The sequence below is a fragment of the Macrobrachium nipponense genome, chromosome 11 (genome assembly GCF_015104395.2).
Source record: "Macrobrachium nipponense isolate FS-2020 chromosome 11, ASM1510439v2, whole genome shotgun sequence".
In the NCBI taxonomy this organism is placed as follows: domain Eukaryota; kingdom Metazoa; phylum Arthropoda; class Malacostraca; order Decapoda; family Palaemonidae; genus Macrobrachium; species Macrobrachium nipponense.
In genome coordinates, this window is record NC_061087.1 from 1,075,240 (window position 1) to 1,101,882 (window position 26,643).

The window sequence follows — 26,643 nt, forward strand, 5'->3', positions numbered from 1 at the left end:
GGCTCTTCTTTCCGGGGACATAGCTGATGGTGCACCCGAACTCGGATATAGCAGCCAAGTGCCACTGCTGTCTTGCAGACCACGCGTCCCCAGTCTTCGTGAATGCATGTAACTAAGGCTTGTGGTCCATCTGGATGGTGAAGCAGGTGCCATCCAGTAGGTAATTGAAATGTCGCACGACCTGGTAAATGCCAGTTGTTCCTTGTTGAATGCACTTTAGCAGGTCTCGGGCAGCTTCAACTGTGGCTGAAAAAGGTGAGTTGGCAGGGGCACTCGTCCACTATCTGCTCCAGTACTGCTCCACAGGTGACATTGCTGGCATCGGTGGTAAGTCTCAGTGGGGCGGCGGGGTCCTGGTAGGCTAATTGCTGGCTCTGGCAAGGGCTGCCTTTGTCTGCTTGAGTGCCCTCAGCTGTGGTGCTTTCCACGTCACCATCTTTGGTTTACCCTTGAGCACCTTGGTCAGGGGATACATGATGCGGGTGATGTCTGGCTCAAATCGTTGGTAGTAATTGACCAAACCAAGGAACTTCTGCAAGGACTTGATTGTCTTTGGTCTAGGTAAGTTGTTAACCGCCTCCACCTTGAAGGCCATGGTGCGGATGCCTGTTGGGGAGACCTTGTGTCCCAGGAAGTCCACCTTCTCTACGCCGAAATAACACTTATCAAATCTGACAATCAGCCTGTTCTGAAGGCGTTTCAGCATGACCCAGACGTGTCCCAGGTGTTCTTCTGGGGACCTGGAGAAGATCAGGATGTCATTTACGTAGCAAACGCAGAAAAGTAGGTCCCCCAGGATGCTGTCCATTAGACGTTGGAATGTGGCCCTGGCATTCCTTAGGCAAAGGTGGAGTAGGAGAAGGTATATGTCCCAAACGATGTGATGACGGCTGTCTTCGAAACATTGTAGGGATGTACTGACACCTGAAAATAAGATTTAAGTAGATCTATTTTAGTAAATATTTTGGCGCCATGTAGGGCCCCTGTTAGGTCCTGCATGTTTGTAGGGGGGGACACCCATGGGCTTGATGCCTTGCAAATACCCGTTCTCTCCATTTCTGCGAATGCCTGTTTGGCATCCTCGAGCTTTTTGGCAGCAGGGGGCAGAATTTGGCATGTGTTGGTGGTGATATGGTGGTAGATGCCGTGTTTGGCGTGTGCTCCCGGCACCTGGCAAAGCTCCGGAGGGCACTGTATTTAGACAATGCGGCAGCACATACAGTGGGCATTCCTGGGCTGGCAGCAAGCGGGTGGGAGTGGCAGGTTCTGAAGCGCCTCAGTGGCGGGATCGGTGTGGTCTTGGCCTGCCACCTCAGTGGCTATGTGTTCAATTTTCAGGCATTCCACTGAGGGGTTAGAGATGTGTGTCTCTGGTGATAGAGGTTCACTCTCACTGTGGTTCGGAAGTCATGTAAAGCCATTGGTCCCGTTGTTCAATAACCACTGGTTCCATGCAACGTAAAAATACCATACAAACAAACAAGCAGCTGGTTCCGGTGTCTAGAAGGTTTTCATGGCTGACGTCTACCAGCAGACCATGTTGTGCCAGGAAATCTGCACCCAGTAGAGGGAATCTGACATCGGCGATGACGAAGGGCCATTCACATTTGTGCCCCAGGATGGATATTCTGCAGGTCTGGATTCCGTAGCAGCAGATGAGGCTTCTGTTTGCGGCTACTAGTGTGGCTGTGGGGTTTGGCGGGAGGTTGAGGTCCTCGCTCTCAACCGACTGCGTAGTGCCCGTGTCTACCAACATTAGGCGCCCCGAGACTGCGTCGTGGATAAAGAATCCTACTGGCTGGGATTCCCTGTTGCTTGTGGCCACCGCTATTATGGGTGGCCACCCTCTGTGTTTTTTGGGAACGCACAGGGAACTCTGCAATTTCTGGCATTTTTCCCGAAATGTTGGTGGAAGTAAAACACCAGGTTGGGTTCATCCACATCCTCTGCAGCTGCAGTGGTGCCTTTTTCTTGTATATTGTGTGTGTATCCCCTCCCCACCCTTCTCTTCTATCAGGCTGCGGGTGCTGCGGCGAGCATGGAGGCCTTGGTGACCTCGTGGAGTTTATGCGCAACGTTTGCCAATTTCCCCATTGGAAGTTTTTCTGCTTCCATGATTTGTGCCCTCACCTCCTGAGGAAGGCGCCGCAGGAATATTTCTCACGATAAACTGATCTCCCTTCTTTTGCCGGAATCATTGCGGTCCGGCAGCATCAGGAGACCTCGTAGCTTGTACCAGGCATTCATGGGTGATGTCTCCCCCAGGGGCGGGTTCATCAGGTCCAGGGAGCGTTGGGCTCTTTCTGGGACGGGCATAGAGTAAATCTCAGTGAACTTCCTACGGAGGTCTTTGTATTTGATATTTTCTGGCTGTGCATCTAGCCAAGGTGTAATTTTATTAAAAACTTCCTCGGGTAGCGTTATCATGGTGATAACTGCTTTGATTTCCTTGTCTGTGACCTTGGCTAAGCGGAAATGTATGTCGGCCTGCTGAACTGTGACGCTGTGTTTTGCCGCGAGAATGGCGGCAGCTTTATTGCCTAGTTGTTGTAGTTTTGAAGGTGAGAGGGGGGGATGGCAGAGGATCTTTGGGTCGTCCGTTTGATTTTCAGTTTCTGAGTTTGTCATTTTGACTTTCACACCAAAACGTGAATTAAGCGCCATATTTAGTCCATTAACGGTGTTCAGGGTTCATCAGAAAAAACTATACGGCGTGTGGTTCCATTAATGACTTTCTGAATACGGTCGATGTGGATTGTAAATGGCAGGGCCAAACCGCTCGAACACGCCAGAACTTACTTTGGGAGGTATGCTGTATTTAGTCTGTTAGTGGCATGGGTGGTTTTTCAAGGAAGGAGCTTTCAGAAGCCTAAACTTTTGTCACCGTATGGTTCCGTTAAAGGCTGTTTTACCGTCACTCCTTGGGTCACCAGCTGTGAGGTGTCAATGAAAACAGATCTATGACTGATAAATTTATTACCTGGGCAAGTGAATACAAAGCAGCATGTGGATGGAAAAGGAGTGCTCAACCCCCTTGGGTCCGTTGCTTGCACACCGATGGAGAAGAATTTGTGTTTCTTAATAGTCAATGAAATGGTAATAAAAGAACATAATTGACATACAGTGATGAATTATATATTGGTGGAAAGGCCAGAAAATTCTATATACAGACATATACATATGATTTTCACTGCTTAGCGAGATGATATACAAGGTTGTGATTAGTAGGTAACAAAGGCCTTAACACAGGTCTTAGATGAGGTACGAGATTGTTATCAGCAGGTCTTTACAAGTTTCACTGGCACTTCAAAAATTTGGCTGTATTATCTTTCCCTGTATGGTTTTTTCCCACACCATGCTTGATTTTCTTCACTCCACTTCATGGCAAAAATTTTGAAAGGCTGATCTTTATTTCACTCAAGTAAGTCTAAATATGACCATTTTCATCATTAAATCTACTATCAAATGAATCACGCCATATTCATTAGAATATGAACCCCCTAAAATTTGATTTCCTTACCTGGTAAACAGATGCGGTGGGATCTGCGAAAGCAAATGGCAGAATTGTTGTTGATGCTTTTCTTCTTCCTTAAATGGAGTGACATCACAATACAGCAGATAGTTTTTTGTATGGAGCATGTGTACATTGTTTCCCCATGTACAGTACTACCCCACCTCACCCTAGTGTTAGACATATCTTCTGAGCCTATTTCTTTTATTAATTTTTTGTAATCATTGCAAGCTGTCAGAGGCCTTGTTCAGTTTGAAGCTGAGAGCATTTTGTAGTTTTAATTTCCTTATACATGTTCATTCAGTAGTTATCTAGTGTTTCACCTCAGCCTTATAGTTTGGAGGGAGAAATTTTGTTAGGCCAACAGTGACAATTGTGCTTAAAAGGTATGGTCCTTAGCCATGGATCTGAAATTCTTGCATCTCATGCTATTTGGTGATTGAAAGCCATTTACATGTTTGTTTTGTGGAATGGAGGAGTTAAGCTCCAGGAAACAGGACTACATATAATTATTTGATGTTGAATGCAGTGTGATACAGTAGTTAAGTCTAGTTCTTCTTTAATTTCTTGAAGTTTTCCACCTCAGTTTACCAGAACTCATTTATATATTGCTCTTTTCTGGGCTAAAGTTATTGGTTGCAGATGGAGACGAATACCACTTTAAATAAGACTTGTGTAATGTGTTTGCTTGTAAAAAATATTGGAAAAGTGACTAATATTTTCTGCTTGAAAACACACTCAATTGAAGTTCAGGAGCATACTGTCTTAACTTATTTTCAGAGACCCGTGGACCCGCTGGCCCCCCTGGTACTAGTTCTGGGTTTGTTCATATGCCATGGGTGTTACGATATTACTCAGACTATGTTGATGCCTTGAAAATGTTTGATGTAAGTATTACATTGGCCTTGTCGTGTGGAAGTTGTTATATCATTGGTGATTGAAATATTTATTCATTCTAAACTTTTGATTTGCCCTAGTCTGTTCAGAGCCAGCAATTTTTTACTTTTATTATTTGTAAAGTAGAAAGAGATGATGATGATTTGTAATGATGTAGGAATTATATTGATTACAGTTTTAATGGGAAGAGGTTGTACATCAATTAGGCTGGCTTTGTGAATCTTTCAGTTGCTGTACTGTAAGAGTGTAGATTTTGTAAGCCTCCATGTATTGGACCGTTTCTCAGAAAGCTAAATAGTGTTCATTACTATTTCTGTATTCCATGTGTCAGATCAAACCTTATGTCATGCCTGAAAGTAAGGAAAATTATTTTAGGTAATATATTTGTCATACAAATTTTAACACTTTTAAGGAAAAAATGTTAATTCCTGAGAAAAAATTTACTGCAGGCTTTTAAAGGTAAAAAATATAATAATACTATAATGTTTAAAAAACTGCAGCATTTTATTGAATTTTATTGTAGTATATACAGCCATAGGGTTATAATTTGACACTACAGCATGTATAGTATAGAAATTCCACAAGGTATTGACATCAAGTTTACATCTTGTGTATTTTTCTTGCTGATAATTTTACCTAATGGGATTGCTTTTATGATTAATATAAATAACAGTGTGTGTAGATGATTATTGATATTTTTGCAACTTTGGTAGATCTGTGCAAAGACATCGCCAAGCTTTTGTTGTATATTTGACCCAGATTTTCTGCTCAACTTGTTCTATCGTTGTCAATGCGACGACCACACACTACACACATTCCTTCCAAGCGCTGCTGTATAGGGCAGAAGTGAGCTAGGGCACTAAAAACTTAGTGTGCATGCACAGTAGGGGTCAAGGTCAATCTGCACCAAGTGGCCTCATTCTGTGTATTTTAGCTCCTTTATGATCACGTGTCATAATGTGGAGAACACCAGCAAGCCCTCTGGAGAAAAGGATATTTTACATTGAGGAGCAGGGTTATGGTTCTCAGAGCCTGAAGGAGTGGATAAATCCTTTGGTGAGCCATGTATAAACTTAATAAGATTAATGTTCCATCTTATATTAGTGTAAAAAAACAGGTAGTTTTAACTTCCACATCATTGATGGTTTAGATGTGAACTTGGGTGGAGCACTAGGGGAAGAAGACATCAGTAATGTTATTTGTATGATTTTCATGGGTGTATCACCCTGATACAAAAGGTGATCGTGATTATATGTGGTTTCAGTGATGCACAGGGGTCTTGGAATGCGTTACCTGTGTATTATGGGTCGTCACTGCAGTTTGGTCAGTTATTTGATACATATACTACTTTGTTTTATGTTTTTACAAGCTCATTTGTTATAATTATTAAAAGGCTTAGCTGGAGTTGATATATCAATGAGCTGGAAACTAGAACAGATTACCAAGTAACATAGAGTATAAACTCCCCAGCTGTGTTTCATAAAAAAAAAACTTGGCCAACAGTGTCTGAGTGCATGCAAATGGATGGGGCTAGAGCTGGTGCAGTATTTCAAGATTTCGATAGCATTACATGTAGGAATAATCAGCAGTTTTTTAAAATCTGATAAATGAAAACTAAAAACTATGAAACAGTATGGCAGAGTTGAAATTAAAAAAAGAAATCACAAAATCATGACATACCAAATAAGACAAAATAAAAATGGAATGAACACACACACACACACACACACACACACACACACACACACACACACACACACACACACACACACACACACACACACACAAACTTCTTATACATAAAGCTGACAGTTAGACTATGTATGCATGTATAGATGTGAATGTTCACTATAGACAGCGAAACAACTTGACCGAATTGAACCAAAGTCAGGTCATATATGTAGATTTTATTGGGGATGGTTTTAGCTAGGTGCCATTTTGATCCACCTATGCTAGCTACTTTATTATTATTTGTAGAGGAAAAGAAAACTATTCTGATAGAACTTTTCATTAGTATTCCAAATTATATTTATCCGGGTTTCATTTTGAACTGAAAATCCAGCGTGATATCCGGGCCATGCTAACTTCTTTAATATAAGTTGTAGAGAAAAAGAAGAAAACTTTACTCTGTTAGAATGTTTCACAGGGATTCCAAATATGCTCTTACTCTTCTATGAAGAAAAATAACGATATTAAGGTTCAAACAATGCCGGCCTATGGTTGCCAGTCGCTACCTGGCTACCTAATAAAAGGAGCCCATAAAAACACCATAATGGTAGAGAATTATAGCTATATTCCAGAAACACTGTCTCCCTCAAGAAGCAGGTGTGAGGACCAGAGATTAAGACAGGTAGCTGGGTACTGATGATTTATTTGCAGACGAACTGGGTTGACATAGACAGGTGCGGACGGATAAGTAGTACGGACTCGCACCGAGAGCAGAAATGACTCTGAGAGAGTAGATTTGTGTTTTCTTACAATCATACATTCAAAGATAATAAGGTGTACAAATAATGAAATTACATGTGTTATACATGGGCAGAAAGGGCGCGGAATGCTCTATAAAAAGGTAAAAGGAACAACGCGACTCGATGATTGGATACAATAAAAAATAGATAAAAGTGTTGTCCTTACAAATACTCCCCCCCAAGACAATGATTATGGGATAATTATTGGATGAAAAATATCTTGGAAGCAGAAGGTGACCCCGTGTTCTTGTGACACTTGTTGTGGGGCGTCATCGAGTGTCGAGTCCTTCGGCGTTGCTGGCTGACAGGATGCCTCCCCTGGCGGTTGCTTGGGGGATTCTACTGTTGGTTGGGGCTACCAAGACTGCAGAGAGAGCTGCATTGTGTGTGGTGGCAGTGTGGGACAGGCCGTGGGAACCCCCAGGTGCGGCGGCGGCGTAGGTTGGGCTGAGGAAGTCCCCAGTGTGGCAGTGGCGTCTCATGGGCAGAGCGGAACCACAGGTGAGCAGCGGCATCAGCAGGTCAAGGAAACCCACAGGTAGCGGAGCGGCATCGGCAGGCAGGGGAGGCCCACGGGTGTGGCAGCGGTGTCAGTGGGCTGAGGAGAACTACAGGCGACGGCGTCGGAAGGGTGAGCAGGTTCATAGGTGTGGCAGCGACGTCAGGCAGGCGGAGCGAGCCCCAAGAGCGACGGCAGTGTCGAGGGTTTGAGGAGGCCCACAGGCAGTGACGTCAGGGGGACCGAGCAGGCCCACATATGCGGCAGCAACGTCGGGTGGGTAAAGCAGGACCCTGGGTGCAGCAGCAGCGTTGGGAGGTTGCTTGGGGACTCTCAGGTGCGGCAATGGCGCCGGGGGAAGAACCGAGGAGGCCCGCAGGTTCGGCCGGTTGAGAAGATATCTGGCGTCCCCCGGTTGAGGCAAAGGAGGCCGCGACGTCGGATGGATGTTTCTGGACCACTGCCTGAATTTTCTGTTGGCTGATCAGCACCTAGCTACCCGTCCTTGAAAAAATAAGCGCCAAAACATGCTGGGAAGCTGTGCTGTTATTAGTCCGTTAATGGCGTTGGTGTTGTCCTCAAAATGGAGTTTTCAGATACCTAAACTGTGGTGCCGTATCGAGTCCGCTAAAGGTTCTCTGAAGGTGAGCGGCCGTAATTAGTCCGTTAAAGGCTGGGCCTAAACCGCTGTGTCACCAACTCTGGGAGGTCACCAGTTGTGAGGACCAGAGATTAAGACAGGTAGCTGGGTACTGATGATTTATTTACAGACAAACTGGGTTGACATAGACAGGTGCGGATGGATAAGTAGTACAGACTCGCACTGAGAGCAGAAATGACTCTGAGAGAGTAGATTTGTGTTTTCTTACAATCATACATTTAAAGATAATAAGGTGTACAAATAATGAAATTACATGTGTTAAGCATAGGCGGAAAGGCCGCGGAACACTCTATAGAAAGGTAAAAGGAACAATGCGACTCGATGATTGGATACAATAAAAAATAGATAAATGCATTGTCCTTACACAGGTAATGGATGAAATAAGAGTTACAGAGCAGTGGTATTTATGCCAAATGAAGGAATATTCCAGAAGTCCACCCCTGTTAACAGCTTCTCCTTAATCTTCTTAACCGCTGGTTGGAGGAAGATTTTATCTATCAGATCAGAATCCTAGACTCCTTTTGAGAGGTTCATTGTATTTCTTTGTTTAATCAGTGCTGATTCTATCATCATGCTTAGGAACCAACAGTTGCTGCTATAAATTACCTATATATGACATATTCCACTTTATTTTGTGATTATGATTGTGTATGTGGTTTGAAATAGCCGAGCTCTGTTGTCCATATCTTACTGAGCATTTATGGATTGGTCACAGTCAAAGCAAGGGATTTAATATACTCCTGTGTCTTTGGGGACTGGCTTTTGTTGGACATTAATTATGGATTTGCCTCATGTCCAGTTGTGGGATTTCAATTTTATTGTTGGGCGTCTCTCTTGTCATGTTTTGAGGGAGTCAATAGAAAGTTATGTTTGCTTTGTGGATCGCTTTCATTTATATGGTTAGGGTACTTTAAAGATGACAGCTCCTTACAGATTAGTTAAATTCTTTTTCCAGGAATTCTGGGGAACAAATCCATAAGGGTGTTGAGAAGAAATTGCCAATTTTGATAGAAATGTCATTATAACTCAGATAGTGAATACTATATATGAAAGTGAAAATGTTGGTTTTCTGTATATGATAAATTTGTATTTTGTTGTGTCTCTAATTATTAAAACATCAAGAAAAGAAATACCTTGTTTTAGTTTAAGTTGTACTCCGTTCTCTCTCTCTCTCTCTCTCTCTCTCTCTCTCTCTCTCTCTCTCTCTCTCTCTGACAACAGCTATTAGCTTTCTGGAGCTGTTGACTTGTCTCTCCATCTCAGAAAATTAAAACCTCCAAAATGGACCCACATTTTATTTGTCCTTAACAATATGACTGCAGTGTCCTGTATCAAGAGGTTTGGGTCAAGCTCAGTCCCTCTCAAGTTAGTAATCAATAACATGCTTCCACATCTAGAGGTGGACCGTTTGCCACATGTGAGAACTCTCAACATCCAGTGTGGGTCTCTGAACCTAGACACTCTGGCAACAGCAAGAGATGCATTCGTACAAGACTGGAAGAAGTGGAGGATGATACATCTCTTTCCTCTGTTGTCCCAGATTTCGAAGGTTTTCTATGGAACCACAAACCTAGTGGCCCCGTATTGGTTCATTTAGCTTCATAAATGGGCGAGGGGATAGATTCCAATGCCATCCACTGTTCTGTGCCAGATAGAAGGAAGGAAAACCATCTATACATCCTCCTCTCTGAGATTTGACTTTCATGCGTGGGTTTAAAAACATTTTTCTGGGCTCAGCCGTGTCGCTCCCGTGAAATGTGTCTGCTTTAGCACTATTTCTAGTAAAAAAGTGTCGCGACAAGTTCGGCCGGGTACCTCTGATTCCCAAGGAACGTCTACGTCCATGGGCAATGGCCGAAAATCTAGCCAAAGAGTTACAGTTGCAGTTCCCTCCCCCGTCCCTACTGGTGCATACACTCGCATCACTGACAGGTCGGGGAGGTTATTCACAGCACGAGAAGGTTCAGGAAACTTGGTCACCTCAGTTCCAAAAGCTTCACATCAACATCCTGGAAGCTATGGAATGTTTCTGACCTTAAAGAAGCTCCGTCCTCCAGAGAAGACTCATATCAGATTGGTTCTCGACAGTGCGGTAGTGGTACACTGTATAAACAGAGGTGGTTCAAAGTCAAGTCATGTGAACCACGTGATGATAGCAATTTTTTCTCTAGCTGACAAGAACACCTGGCATCTATCGGCTACCCATCTGGCAGGAGTCCACAATGTAGTAGCAGACGCACTGTCCCGGTCAGTCCCCCTGGAGTCAGAATGGTCACTGGACCAGGAATCCTTCAAGAGGGTTTGCAGGAGAGTACCGGGTCTGGAAGTAGATCTGTTCGCTACAGGGGCAAACCACAAGCTGCCTTGTTACGTAGCCCCAAATATGGACCCTCTGGCATACACTACGGACGCCCTGAGTATAGATTGGAACCAGTGGAGGAAGGTTTATTTATTCCCTCCAGTGAACCTTCTCCTGAAGGTGTTGCACAAGTTGAAATCCTTCAAAGGTCAGGTGGCTCTCATAGCTCCTTACTGGCCCAAGAGCAATTGGTTTCCCCTTCTCCTGTAACTAGGTCTTCGTCCTCACCCTCTCCCGGACTTGAGGCTGTCGCAACAAGTTCAAACGGTGACTGTGTTCGATTCCTCAGGTCTTCACAAAACCCTATCTTTATGGATTTCATGAAGTTTGCAGGTAGGAGAGTAGGGGACATTGATCCATAGAACATTTTGTTCTTGGAGTCAGACAAAAGAGAATCTACACTTCGCCAGTATGATTCAGCAGTTAAACAATTGTCTACATTTCTCAGGAATCAAATGTCAAAGTAATGACAATGAACGTGGCTATAACCTTCTTCAGGACTTTATTCGAACAAGGCTTGGCAGTTGCCACAATAACAACCACTAAGTCAGCTCTGAAAAAGATTTCGGGTTTGGTATAAATCTAACTGAGTCTTATTTCACCTCAATCCCGAGGGCATGTGCACGCCTGCGGCCCATTCACAGGCCGTCGTCAGTGTCATGGTTTCTTAACGATGTTCTCAGGTTAGACTCTAAAACAGACAACTTCAAATGTGATTGCCAAACCCTTTTGCGTAAGGCACTGTTTTTATTAAGTCTGGCTTCAGGTGCCGGAATATCGGAGATGTCATCTTTATCTAGAGGCCAAGGGCATATAGCAATTCCTCCGGGGGCGGGTGACGTGTTGCTTTCACCAAATAAATATTTTATGGCTAAGAATGAGAACCCTTTGGTAAGGTGGTCCCCATGGAAGGTTGTTCCGCTTCCGCAACATCCATCTTTATGTCCTGTTAAAACTCTTAAGGACTATTTATCTAGAACATCTACCTTCTCCGAAGGCCCCCCCCCCCCCTTTTCATGTGCATGGTATTCGGGCTATAACAACTTCTGTAAATTTCTTCAAATATATGAACTTTGATGATCTGAAGAAGTATACTGGTTGGAAGTCGCACTGGGTTTTCCAAAAGCATTACCTTAAGTCTTTGGAGGATCTTAAATATCATGCAATAGCTGTAGGGAGATCAGTGTCTCCTGCTACAACATCAATATAGTACTGTCCTTGTGTCATATGAATATTTTCCATTATGCCAGCATTATTAACATTCTACCTACCGCAGCAAATGTCTTTGTTATTTGAATTGGTGTATGGTGTTAATTTATACAATTTAATATTCTATTTCATTTCAGAGTGATGTAGCTTGGTGTTTCTCTGGTACAATTTCATGGGAGCGACAGGGCTGAGCCCAGAAAAGGGATTTTGACGTAGGAAAAATCTATTTCTGGACGAGGAAGCCGTGTCGCCCAGTGAAAATCCCCCCCCTGGTTTCCCCCCCCCCCCCCCCCCCCCCCCCCCCCCCCCCCCCCCCCCCCCCTTTCCCCCCCCCCCCCCCCCCCCCCCCCCCCCCCCCCCCCCCCCCCCCCCCCCCCCCACCCCCCCCCCCCCCCCCCCCCCCTTTGCTGTGCACCAAGCTTCATTGCTATCGATAAGTATGATGTCACAGACGCCTTCAACGGGGTAGCTAGGTGTGACCTATGGGTCGGCTCCCTGTATTTAGGGTCTTTTGATGAGGAAAAGGCTAATTGGAGGGGTTGCTGTGGTAGTGTTTAACACTCGCCCCAGTTTTATACCGACACCTTTTATATAGGTGAGCGAGTCAGATGCTTCTGACATGTCCAATTTAGCAGTTCTCTGGTATTATAGCAATATTTTACTAGAAATAGTGCTAAAGCAGACACATTTCACTGGGCGACACGGCTTCCTCGCCCAGAAATAGATTTTTCCTACGTCAAAATCCCTTTTTTACCGTGAAAATTATTTGCTTAAAATTGGTAGGTACCTAGTGCAAAAACTAAGGACTTCATCTATAGGACATACTAGTCTAAATGGAAAATTTGGTTAGATTACCTCTATGCTGAGGGCCCAGTTGAAATCTGTTGCAACAATTTTACATTTTATTTTATATCTTTTGAGGTCACATGCCCTTGCTGTAAAAAAAAATTATGGCATACATACGGCAGCATTCTTGGAATCCTTGCTTTTGGTTTTGGAATTGATTCTAGAATAGGAATTTTTAATTCTCTTTTCCAGACTTTTGCACTTCAAAGACCAGTTCCAGCAAGGCTTCCCATTACCTGGTTGCTGAATAAGGTTCTTAAACTCCTGTCATCCCCTCAATTCATTGAACTCAATACAGCTATAATCTAGGTTTACCTAGATGTCACGGCAAACACCACAGATAGTCCCCCCCCCTTTTTTCTCCTACTCCCTAACAATTTCTTTACAAGGGCAGAAGATTATTTTATTGTCCCTCTTTAAAAAGGCAGATCTCACTCCTTTCCTAAGTTGCCTACCATCCAACAGGTGGATCCACCATTAACTTTCTTCAGAAATATTTCTCCACATGTACCAGGTGGTTATTAAAAGGGAGAGTTCTTGAACCTGGGAGGGTGAAATAACATTGCAGCCAGATGTAACATAATTAGGTAAGTCACTGTAGAACCACATGGGGCAACACACATAGGTTCATGTGTTTCCAGTTCTTTATTGCCAAACCCTAATGGATATCTAGAATAAAGAAAACAATGACTAAACTGTGACTACCTTGGATCAGAAATTCTTGAAACACTGTTGCCATGAGAGTGGTGATGGTGCTGAGGTATTGCTGGGGATGGCACAATAATCCCACAGCCAGATCTAACATAGTTAGGTAAGTCACTTTAGATCCACAAAGAATAATACTACAGCAACCAACAGTCCCCACCCAGTTATCAGCGGGGTTCCCGTTCCAGTGGCTTGATGATAAGTGAAAATTGCTGATAACTGAAAATTGGCGCTGATCAGTGCCAATAACCAGATTTTGGCGTCAATAACCGGTTAATGGCCCCTCAGTTAAGTATGTAATGGCACAAATACTATTACCGGCACCAGTAACTGGAAAGCTGTGCATTTCCAGCGCAACCCTAATGGGTATCTGTAATAAAGAAGATGATAAAGTATGACTTTACCTTGGATCAAAAATTCCTGGCACCGTAAAGCGGGTAATGGTGCCGAAAAATCAGGGTTAACACCACTTTGGGGCAAGTGCCATAAGTCAGGAATGACAAAACCCGAAATTGATGTAACCCAGGAAGTGCCTGTAACTATGCTAAAGACCAAAAATTTATCAGGGCTGTAGGGATTTTTTTACTAGGAACTAAGTATTTCGTCATCTGTCAATTTCTTTTGTAAGCTACTTTGAGGATGAACAGTGGCTGTGTTATAAAAAACAGGTTTTGATATAGGAAAAAACCTATTTTTGGTAGTAGCTATAAGTTCTCAAAGCTAACCACTTTCCCTCACGAAATGGCACGGGACTTGGGTGAGCATTTATCTTGCACAGACTGGCAGGGAGGAAGTTAGCAAATATATACACACTTGTTACTATGTGCTAGTAGGATAAAGGGAAAACTGAGGTAGTCGCTGTGGACAGGCAGCAGAGCCCTCTTTTCCTGAATCCTTTATATTCTTTCATTGTGCTGCCAACAAACACTAGTCTGGCCAATACTAGCTGTAAGAGTTCCTTGAGAATGGTTGGTCTGTCTTAAGGAGACCTGATGGAACCATAATAGTACAAATTCTGTGAGGACTCACAGTATCTAACAAAAATAGGTTTTCCCTACATCAAAACCTGTTTTTATATTGGGTTTTGGTGAATTTTTTTAGGAAGATTGGATTAAATTTTGAGACAAATCCTCATGCAGATCAATATGTTTCCCAGAATTTTGTTTTATTATTGGATATTTCATAAAATAGCGGCTGGATTTCAAGGGATGTGTGAAGAGGTAAGCTATGGGCTGATTGTATTTTGAGGTGCATCAAGATCTCTGGATATGAATCCAGGATTTTCAGTGGATTTGAACAAATTTTTTGAATAGGCAGGTTATTGACCCAGGAGTAGGTTAAACTATGAGATTGATTCAGATTTAGGTGCACATGCAGGATTTATTTCAATTGGAAGATCTCAAGATTTTTTTACCAGTTTTATAAAGATGTAGGAAGAGAGAGCTATAGTCAAGGAAGGTTGACAATTTTTAGGTAGATCCAAATTTGTATATGATTGCAGATATAGGATATTTGAACTGGATTTATCACACTGTTATTGATGGATCTTAGTTAAATTTTGTGAAGGGCTAGGAGGTAGACCAAGAAAGGGATTATTTATATTTATAGACAAACCCATATATTTAAACATATGAATAAGGATTTGGCATATAATTCAGAATTTTTTCAAATTGGAATTGTATTAAATAAAAAAAAAATTTTTTTCATTCAATTTGTTCCTGGGAAGCACTTACTAGATTTTTTTTATTTAGGTAGATCCAAGTCTAGATGGAAATTGCCTTCAGATGGTAAAACCCCTATGTATCTTACACACCAGCCTCCCCCCCCCCCTATTTATTTGAGGCTTTACTCTCAAATTTATGCAAATGCACCAATTTGGAAGGGAAGGAGATGGGACATTAACACAAGGCATTGGCTTGTATTTGCAAACCAAACTCTGTATTAAAAAGTTAGTTGCGCATGTAATGAGTCAAAACTTTTTAAAGTATTTTCATATAGTTTGAAATTTAGATATAATTTTAGATTGTCAGGTATGGATTGTTAGAAGAACACTTGATCATGACACATTAACACCTTTGAGAGAATGGCAAAATTGGGTTAACATATGGTTGCATCCTTCGTACAGGTAAAGCTATTTACTGGCTAAGTTCTTACTGAATTGTGGCTTGAGGTGGGTTGGCTTTTATTGTTGAGTTACTAAGAAACTAGGATGAAACAGCCTTGGGGTTGGGATAATCATGGATTGTAGAAAGAACAGTTGCCATAGATAAAAAATTGTTTCATGCTATCAGTTATTATTTTGAATAGAACAAACATATTGCCCAAATAATTGTTCAAATACATTTTTTTCCATTTCAGAATTCAGGAATATACTTTATGACAGATCTTACAACTGAGACAAGACCTTGTGAAGAATCAAGTAAGTTAAAAACCCTCAATATTTGTCCTGTTTTTGTGAGTGATTGATAGTGATACTTTAAACTGTAGGTTATGTCCTTCTATGTTTTCTCAACAGATTTGATGAAAGTCATCAGCATCAGAGATTTAGTTATGTGGAAATTATGTGTATTTATTTACTTTTTGTAACTTGAAAGGCAGAGATGTGTAAAGTTTAATGTTGTAGAGATAGCTAAGGAGCATATTCAATTTGAATAATTCTTACAGAATTTAGATAACTCTTAAAGATCTTATGTAAGATTAGTTCAGTGAGTGTTTTAAGTACTGTATTTAAAAGTGCAACCAGACTGGAAAGTTTTGTTGCACTTATATATTATTTTGTAATTCTTTCCCAAAACAGCAAATAACTGTTTGATGTGTTTAGTCACATAAGTGTAAAGGCGAGAGAATCAGACAAAATGATCTGGAACCCAATGTTCTCACCTATGTGAGGAATAATTTCTGAGAAGCTGGCTAACCCCAATTGTGTTGTGGTTATATTGCATGGTCCCCATGACAATAAGTCAGAGGGTTTTGAATTATAATAATAATAAATTTTATTTCAGCTCAAGGCCATATAAATGGATTATACAAAGTACAGACAATGATATACATAATCTAGATACATGAGATAACACGATAATAAATGATAAATCAGCAATATCCACAAAGTTACTGAAGAAGTAAAATAGCATCCATATTAAATATTAAAAATATTGAAAACAATAACAATTGTGAACAGATTGTATATAATTAAATTCCTGCTAGGAACCGTAGGTGGTTGCAGCATCATAATAATATTCCTAGAAATATAATAATAATATTCCTAGAATAACAATATTCCTAGAAATATAATAATAAAGACACATTCTGCAGATGAAACTTTGCAGAAATAAAAAATTTTAATCAATTTGTATTTTTCATAGCTAACAAACCTGAGGTCTTAACAATAGGATTATCTTCTAGCACCAGCTGGGAACTCGCTAAAAAAAACAATAGATTGTAAACAAGGAATCTGTGGCATCTGGTAACTCATGTGTATACGAGGTGGATGCTGGTCACTGACCGGGCTTGGAACCTCATGATGCCACAGTCTTTCTTCCAACCCAGGATATGAGAGGGGCAGCTGGAGGTGGGCAGGTAACATTAAGACCTCAAGTTTATTAGCTATGAAAAATACAAATTTATTAAAGATTTGTCAATTGTTCATATGTGGAACAAACCTTCGGTCTTAACAATAGGATAGACTTATATTTGGGGGGAGATGCAAGTACCCTGAACTGGCTGGGGGTTCAGCTCACCTGACCATCCTTCCTAGAAGATTGAGTTCTAAAGAAGGGGGTCTGAGCCCTGGAGAGAATAGATAAGCAAGTATCTAAAATCTCAACCTTCTGGGATTAACACAATGAGACATGTCCAGTCATTGTACAGTGGTCCCTCCGTATTTGCAGGGGATAGGTACCAGACCCCCGACCCCCCCCTCGAATAGTTAGAACCCGCGAATAGTTGCAACCCTTGTAAAAATGCTTAGAACAGTCTATTTTCTTAGTTAAAACATAATAGTTTTATCACAAAAAGTGCATTTTATGATGAAATTGATAAAAAAAACCAGGAATTTGTGGATATTTCTCATAGGAAAATACCGCAAATAGGCAAAATCCCCGTGAATAATGGGGGAAATGTTTCAGAGAGAAATCTGCGAATCCAGAGAACACTTATTCTGTTCAAGCAACAAACCATGTAAGCCACAGGGATTTGTCATTTAGGGAACAGACGCCTCATTTTCCCATCTTTCCCACAATTTAGATCTGTGTAGGATGCTTTGTAGGAGCGAATTGCTGCCGTTTCTCAGCCGGGTGATCAAACTGGACTTTGTTTGCCTAAAAATGATTATTTTTAAGTTAGCCAGGCAGTTTTCTATAAACTTTGGCATGGGAGAGAGGTAGCGAGGAATGTTTGTGAAGCTTCTCAGAATGTCATTGTGAACATTAGTGATATGTCTCATGGTCTTTTGGGTATATGTAGTTCTTCCAAACAGAACACCCATAAATACTGTAGCAGTACGAGCAGAAGAGCAGCAGTTTCGTGTCTCAGTGACAGAAGGCAAACCTCCTTGCAATCATGTTCCCAGTTGCCCATAGTTTACAACGCCTCTATTCAATGTCTGCCGTAATTTTGAGGTTTTCTGTGATAATGTGACCCAAATACAGATACTCATGCACGAATTCCGACCAATGAGTTCCAAGGAAAATTTGTGGTTCTGCAATATGCTTAAGCGATCTTGGAAGCAGCGGCATGCACTGGGTCTTGGTTTCGTTTTCAGTTTCAGGATGTAGATGCAGATGTCGATTGAGTGGTTTGCTTTAAATCCAAATTGGTTGTCAGTGGTGTGTAGAAAGGGGAGAAGCCTCACTAGAAGAACTGTTTCAAGTATCTTTGACTCAATCGTAGTGATTGCAATCGGGAGATAATTGCCAGGGTCAGCTGCATCCTTTTGCTTGGTTTTGATTATTGATATTAAGGGAAATAAGAGTAGGGAGTATGGCAGAAACTGGTGAATTATGCATGCATTGAATAGAGCAGCTAGCAAAATGTAAGTTATCAGGTGGCAGAATTTGAAAGCTTCCACGGAAAGACCATTGCAGCTGGGTGATTTATTATTAAGTACTAGGTTGTTTATGGCATCACTGATGTTACCGGTTTTAATATGATCTGCAAAATTAAATTGAATGTTATCAGTAAGGAAGTTATCTACATCCCTTCGGGAGTCCTGACCGTTTATGCAATTCAGGATAGTGCTGAAGTGATTGCCCCTCATTTTTGCGATACCCTCGTCACTGACAGCTTCTATTACTCTCAGTGATAACTTTTTAGTTTTGGGATTTAGGGATTGAATGTCTTTCCAAAGGCAACGATAATTGCTGGATTCTAAATCGTCTTTCCATGAATCCCTATGCTATGTCATTCAGTTTTATATACAGAAAAAATGAGAAATAGATATAAATGATTGATGAAATAAATAAATGAATATTTAACGTAAATCTGACCTTAGTAGCATATGGAAGACGGAGAGGTCATTGTTTGGAAGGGGAATCCCCTTCCAGAAGGACTTAATGTATCAAGGACCTATATGGGGTTACTCCTCTTCGTTTTATACTGGCACTATCTGGGATTCGTTCCCCCTCTTCATTTTTTACTCGCACTATGACCAGCTCGAGAATCACTGGACTCCTGTCGCACAACAAAACTGTCCAGACACATTTGTTTTTGGCTTCTCTAAGATTTATGTAAAGTGAAACAAGGCGTTGTCATTAAACTTGTTGGAGACTTATTACATCTTTGTTGGGATGATAATCCTCCACAAAATTTTAAATGTCACTCCTCTTTGCAAACATGTCCTTAATCACTGAAGTAGGCAGATTATATCTTCTCTCTTCCTCCTCCTCCTCTGATTCCTCATCTGCCATCTTTTACTGTTCCTGCTGAAGGTCTTGCAGCTCTTCCTTGTGGGTATGCACTAACCCATGTATATCCTTGCTGCTCATATCCAAGCCTATGGACTTTCTCGGAGACTCAATAGATTCCGCAACATGTGTAGGGTTGTCAGGGACAACCTCAAATCATTCAAAATCTTTCTCAAGGTAACATTCTGGCCACAATTTTTTTCCAAGCAAGAGTTCATTTCCCTGGAAGTCACTCCCTGCCAAGCCTAGCCTTATCTAGAAGGCTTATGGAATTGGAAGATACTGAAGTGATCCTTCCAGAATTCTCTTAGGATCAACTCAGTGTTCAAGGTCACTTCAAAGCATCTTTGAAACAATGCTTTGGTGCACATGCAGCTTCTTTAAATTTGAAATGATTTGTTGGTCCTTGGGCTGGACGTGAGGAGTGGTATTAGGGGGCAAGAACTTTACTGTCATGAATTTAAATTCATTTAGCAATTGGTCTTCCAAGCCAGGAGGATGTGCAGGAGCATTGTCCATTACCAGGAGGCACTTGAGTGGTAATTGATTTTCCTGCATGTATTTCTTCACCATAAGAACAAACACTTTTTTGATCCACTCAATGAAAATTTGCCTGGTGACCCTTGCCTTTGTGTTAGCCTCCCACTTCACAGGCAATTTATTCTTGATGACGACGTTTTTCTTGAACATTAGAGGAGTTTCAGAGTGATGCACCAGTAGGAGCTTCACTTTGAAATCCCCACTGGCATTCCCACAGAACAAGAAAGTTAGCTTATCTTTCATAGGCTTGTGTCCTGTCAATGCACTTTCCTCCTGCATGATATGTGTTCTCTTTGGCATTTTTTCCCAAAAGAGACCTGTTTCGTCACAATGGAAGATTTGTTGAGGGACAAATCCTTCAGCTTCTTAGGTATTCTTTGAGTTATCAACTAATTATTTGGCGTCACATTTGTCAGAACTCGCAGTCTCCCCATGGCCATTTGCTTTTAGAATTTTTCAAACTAAAATCACTAGCAGCAGCACTTGCAGGCATTTTCTTACCGAGATTGGCATGCAGAATCCTTGCCTTTTCACAAATTATCGCCTCTGACACACTATCTCCTACTAACTTTTTCGTTGGTCCACACCAACAGCAGCTTATCGACATATTCAACCAGTTGAAATCTCTGTCTTGTTAAACACTTACCCCTTTCGCAACATCAGCTACCTTGATATCTTTTATCTTCGCTAGGATGGAACTGATTGTTGAAACAACCTTGCTGTACATTCTAGCAAGATCAGCCACCCCTTTTTTTTTTACAGGAGGGCTGGTACTTGGAACTTTCTTTAGCCCCATGATGGCTTATTTAGCATTTGCACTCAAATAAAAAGCACAAAACACAATGAACACATGGGGTGATGCGGAATACTTATGCACGAGTTGATGCCCATTCTCTGAAAAATAGGCAAAAGGAGTCATGAGGCACCTTAGACCCCAGATGTGTAGATGACAAGATGGGAACTCATCTGTTTTGAGCTTGTCTTGCAATGAGCTGGTGTGCATTTAAGGCTATTGTTGTATGTATGTGGTGGGATTGTATAAAACAAAACTTTTTACTATATTCTTACCCTGTTCTTCAAGTTCATGGTGTGAATTAGGCTTTTGTCTTGTAGAATTGACAACGGTTAGTGAACATATGATAATAACAATTTGTTAGTGAACAAATATTTTTGAAAATATAGGCATGGGATTCTCTGCTTGTATAAAATAAGTAATTTATGGTTAAGGTATGTATTATTTTTCTCACTGCGTGAAGATTTGAAAATGTTACTCATCATATTGAAGAGGAAAATGTAAGTCCCCTCTCTTAAGTATATTAAAGAAAAACTACAAGGACCTACTAAGTATTGCAGTTGAAAGTATGTATGTTTATGATGTTTACTTAACTCTGGTGATAGACTCTATTCAAATTTTTTTGCAGCAGTTAAAACCAGTGTATGTTTTTGTTATTTGTTGTAAGCAGGTGCAGGTTATCCAGTGTTTCCGAGCCATGTTACGCCTCTGATAACAACACCACCAATGTTTTTAACAACAACAACAATATTTTCAACAACTACAGTGCAGCCATTTGATCCTGTAGTACCAGTAAAGCCTACACCTGTTATTGCAAAACCTGCTTTAGACAGTGAATCTCAGCCAAGAACATATTTCCCTGAGACCTGGCTCTGGAATATTTTTGTTTCAGTGTAAGGCAAAAGATTTTTTTAATTGGTAGCTTTTTAGTGATATACCAGTCTCTGATTTGCATGATCATTTTATTGTTGCACAAATATTCATTGAGTTGCAAAGGGGAAGGTGTTCTATCTAAATCCTTTATAAAATGTGAAATAATGTCCACTTAGTTGCCCCAGGATAATACCTATAATTGTTTTTCTAGAGCAATTCTCATTTGTTTCACATTCTAACTGTGGGTAATGAATTAGAAAAGATGAATTAGGTTAAAGTACCTCACATTAATCCAAAGAGTTCATCAGTGCCTTGATTAATCACTGCTATTTTCATATCCACAGTGTTAACAATTGGTGGAAGTTGTCAAACAGTAGTGTATATATAGACAGATAGCACCTGTTCATTACAACTCATTAATCATGGGATATTTTGTTCTAATAAGAACTCATCCCAGTTGCACCAGCTTATTTTCATGAAAAATACACACCCACTCCATCTGACTGGACCTGTTCTACTGCTCCACATCTGTACTTACTCAATTGCGCAACACTATTATTTCCATTTCAACATTGCTTTCCCAGATCATCCTTGTGTTAGTACCACCACATTATAAGCTTCCTTTTTATGCTAACTTTTCTTTCTGTTGATATTTGTTGTGTGTGTTTTTATGTATACATATCTGTATGTGAAGGGAACCGGTAATCATCTATCTACCTGTACTGAATTTAAGAATGTAAATTATCTTTCGTTTTATGGCTTTACTTCTCCACAAATTGGGTCAGTATGACTTTCCTTAGCAACATTCACTTCAGGGTTAGATGTCCCTGCGAGTAAGGGTAGAAGAGACTCTAGCCATGGCAATCAACTCTTTTATGAGGACACTCCATAATCAACCCAGCAGGTAAAAGGGACCCTTTAGCCTTGTTAGGCAACCTTTCTATGAGATTTCTCTAAAAACAAAGCTTGTTCTCCAACCTTGGATTGTGCCATAGTCATTGCACTGTGGCCTTCCATGGACTTTGGTTTAAGTTCCCTTGTTTGACAGTAGAATCAGGTACTATTCATCCTCATTTTTTTCTTGCTATTCTAATAAGTATGTAGGACAAACTGATGAGAAAGCAAAAGTTGCTTGGTGGATTATCATTAAAAATGCCTTCATCTTTACCTAATCTTTTTCTTATGAGCCTTTTAGAATTTCTAAATCCACCTTGACTGTTGTGGCAAACCAGATTGTTTCTTATTTGCCTCATAAGGTGTGCTGGCCCCACCTGGTCGACCAGTTGCTTCCAGCGCTTTTTTCAATGACCTGGTTTATTTATACTTTCAGCAGAAATTTTGTAGATAATGTAAATATTGCTGTTGTTGATAGTATTATTGTTTATTATTCTGTTGATTTTTTCAGTGTTAGTCTTGTTTTATAAATTATCTATTAGTTTTGCTACTGATTCTACGTTGTTCATTTTAATTCGTTCAGTAGACATTGAGCCTGAACTCGGGCACTGATACTCATTACAGTTCAGATTACAAAGCACTTTACTGAAATATTCGGGGCTTGAAGTCAAATGTTTTTGCTCTCCAGAGTTGTACCCAAAACTATGCTTTGATTTTTTTTTTTTATCTGAGACACTTGTAAGTTGTAACAAGTCAAGGGTTGATTGTATATTCCCAGAGTTTGATGGCCTTGACTTTATTTATCGTTGTAACATCCGCATACATAAGGTATGGCTGTATGCACTTAAGTCAGGACAACCTATTTATCATAAAAAAATTTGGTGTGTATATTTGCCATGTAGTTCTTCGTTTCATTATTCTCAGTAAGTTCGACAATGTTTATTTATTTGCTATATATTGTGTAAAGTATTAGTATTGCTCAGTCACAGGATTCAAAAATTTAATTCGTTATTTGTGGAGACTATAATGCACAGCATAGTGAGTGGCAATATCTTCCAATTTTGTCAAGCTAATTGAGAAACTCATACATGCTCACAGATGTTGCAGCTATTGTAAAGTTCAAGGACTGTAAATATATAGTAAGCACTTTTGATCATTGCAGCATTGACATGTACATATCTGTTAACCGGTGTATCCCTAGTGCTATATTAGATCCTGATCCCAAGAAGAAATTAAATGAAATGCTAATAGGTGATTTAATAAGGTATGTCCCTTTAAAGTCATCAAGTTTAAGACAATTGACCAGCCATGTTTGATGATACATGTTGATGAGCTTATAATGACACCAAATTCATCACATGCAGATGAACTTGTTCAGATGAAAATTACACTATTTTTGTTGAGTCTTACCATACTGCAAATAGATCTTACCCTACAGCTGAGAAAAATTACAATAATTCCTTGAAGAGGAAACTTAAGGAATTACTCAGTATCATCTGTGGTGGACCAAGTTGGCACAATCTCTCTTAAAATCAGGCTCATCTTCCATTCCACAACTACTAACAGATGATGGTAAATTGATTATGGGCCCTAAGGAAAAGGTTGAATTACTTCACTGAGCTTTTGAAGCTAAGCAATCAGTTGTGGATGTACCTCTCCCTGATACTTTTCATCCTAAACCTACTCTCACAAAATTTGCACTTTGCACTTGGGATGTTAAGAATTTTCTGGATAATCTTGACAGCTTGGGTGGTGAAAATCCTGATGGTTTCTTCCAATTGATTTTAGAAAGTTTCTAGCAGAGGAGCGCAAGCTTAGTAGTACAGTGCCTGTTGCAAAGAATGTCTACAGACTGCAGTAACTACAGGCCATTTATATTTGCCCTATCAGTGTGCCAGTGATGCAACACTGTGGGTGTAGTAAAGTCTCACTTATGAGAAATGAAGCTGACATCAGTGAATGGTGTAGTCATTGGGGTATGAGGCTGAACTCCAATTAAATAATAAAATTAAGCACTATTGAGTATTCTTTTGCTCAGACATGGGAGCAAGCAGTACTTCAAAATTATGGGTACAGGAGGTGGAAGAGAATGAGTGGAATTGTCCCCTTCATCTGCCCCTCCCTTTAGTAGGGGTGTTAAGTGCAGGAGTAGAACTCATGGCAAAGTATTGCGGCTGAGCCATTGGCAGCGGAATTCTTACAAGGTTACAGTCTTCCCTCCCTGGCTAAACCCACCCCCACTCTCGTTTGTTGCTTGAGTTTGAGACTTGGTAACCTTATTAGACCTCTAGCCAATATGCAACATAGCTAAGTATGAGTATCAGCACCATTAAAGAGGTGTAACTTTTATTAAGAGGATAAATTTCAGCAGTTAAGGTTTGCCCTTTATCTTGGGGAGAGATTTAGAATATAAGATACGTATTAGGTTCTGCTGGTTCTGGGATACTGGGGTTCATCTTGCTCATGGGCACCTCCAACCAGGGCTTGGGATTTCGCACATTGGACCCCTCAGGCATGGGTGACATTGGGGGTGATGGACAGAGAAAGATTGTATGCTGCGGACTTATTCTTAAGCCTCCAAATGTTCATGACATCATTAGATATTTAAAACATCTTAGTGATGGCTAGCAATACAGCTGCCTTGGTCTGCCCAAGGAAATTTGGAGTTGAGATTCATTTAGAAGCACAATAATAGAAATCTTCACATGGCAGGTAGACTTAGGCTCTCGGTCTTATTAAGGTCTGTTCCAGGGTCTCAGGAAGTCATTGCCAACTTTCTGAGCAAAAAACCCCAGTCTCTTATTAGAACGATCTCTCACTACAGATTTTTATAAAGCAACATTTCAGTTATGGGGAACTCCAATGGTAGGCCTGTTTGTGTCATCCCTAAACCACAACCTGTCTTTGTATTGCACCCTGCAGTTGGGCTCAGCCCAGTGTATCAAACTCTGTGTTGCAGGTATGAGATTACTTAGCTTTATATCCCCTTTTCCCCCCACTTCATAATGATCCATGCAGCATTGGTGAAATTCGGGGACTTCAAGAATCACCCACTCAATCCATATTTCACTGTTGTGGCTTCAGCAGGAATTGATTCAGGATCTTTTGGATCTACTCTTGGACTTCTCCAGTCACTTTCCCATGGAAGAAACTGCTGAAACTGCAGATCCCTTAAGAGCCAGACATATTCCAACTTTATACATGGAGATTGATTATCCAGTATAACTTAAGAGAGTTTTAAGAAACAGCAGCTGTGACTATTATTGCTACACTTCCCAGAAGGTTGACAAACCTTAGCCAGGGAAGATGGCCCAAGTTTGTCACTTGAAGTAGCAAACTGAATGGCTATGCACTCAATGCCTTTATTTCATTAATCTCAAACTTTTTTTTATCTTTCTGAGAGCTGTAGGAAATCCCATCTTTATTTACCAATGAAAAATATAGGTCAACCCTCTCACTAGTGTTTCTGAGCTAGGGAATTTATGTAAGTGTAAGCAGGGATTCATTTGACATGATCTGCTTCTCACCCAGCTCATTCCTAGATCAACAAAGAAACTCCAGAACTGGAACTTAACTTAGGTCCTGAGGAGCTTAGTCAAATCTGTGAATTTCTTCAGACCTTTTTCCCAGATTTAATGAAGAAGAGACATTCTTACTGGTTGTGGCTTCCTTATAAAGAATAGACGAGCTGCTTGCCAAATAAATGAACTGGGCCTCTATCTGCCTTGTGTTTGTTTGCAACTTCAAGATGAGGACCCAGCAGGTGAGCTGGAACACTGTCATGAATCTTCCATTTGCAATATGGTTGTGCTTTTGGCATCAGAGAACAATTTTCCTTTTAATGACTCTTAGGAGCTTTTAGGCATATCTCTGCAGTCAAAAGACAAATAAGACACCAGTCTCAGGAATGTGGTATCCTTATGCCGGAGGCAGGTCATACTTAATGCTTAAATGGAAGCATCTAAAGAGGCTTTGATATATTTAAGGATTAATGCTCACAAGGTCTGAGCATTCTCCACCTCCATGGCATTCAAGCACAATATGGAATTAAAAGCCACCTTATACATTGGAATATGGAGGAGTCACTCTATTTTCTCCCAGTTTACCTTGGGATGTAACACAAGTATCTTGATTTTTGTTCATGGGGTCCTGTAGTTGTGGCAGAGCAGATTGTTCTGATGTGGTGGAAGGGGACTATTAGTTTATATTCTTCTTCATGTTTCCTTCATTCTGCCACTAAGAGTTCATGAAAAATTATTTAAGGTTAGTGGGTTTATACCTCCCATTCCTATGCTGAGCACAAACCATTGCCCTTGTTGGCTAAAAGTTGTGAATGGCCTGCCTCAGGTCAAATCACTGATAGGTCATGTAATGAAATAAAACCACCACCTGGATCACAGGTCTTTTGGGGAACATTCCTATTGCCTTCTTACTAAATAGCAGTTCAGGGATCTTATTACAGTAGATAGGCTGTGGTGATCTAGCACT

General features: G+C 40.9%; 1 protein-coding gene across 7 annotated transcripts in view; it reads left to right on the plus strand.

Annotated features, from left to right (window-relative positions):
- Positions 1-26,643, plus strand: part of LOC135215322 (alpha-2-macroglobulin-like) — a 494,644-nt gene that overhangs the window by 244,579 nt on the left and 223,422 nt on the right. For 5 of the 7 annotated variants that reach the window (XM_064249915.1, XM_064250434.1, XM_064250358.1 and 2 more), the window contains exons 13-14: positions 4,292-4,398; positions 15,514-15,574. In XM_064249915.1, coding sequence (XP_064105985.1) covers positions 4,292-4,398; positions 15,514-15,574 — 168 coding nt within the window. Of the gene's footprint in view, positions 1-4,291; positions 4,399-15,513; positions 15,575-21,055; positions 21,282-26,643 lie in introns of all 7 variants that reach the window. The other 2 variants (XM_064250089.1, XM_064250270.1) reach the window with 2 other exon arrangements.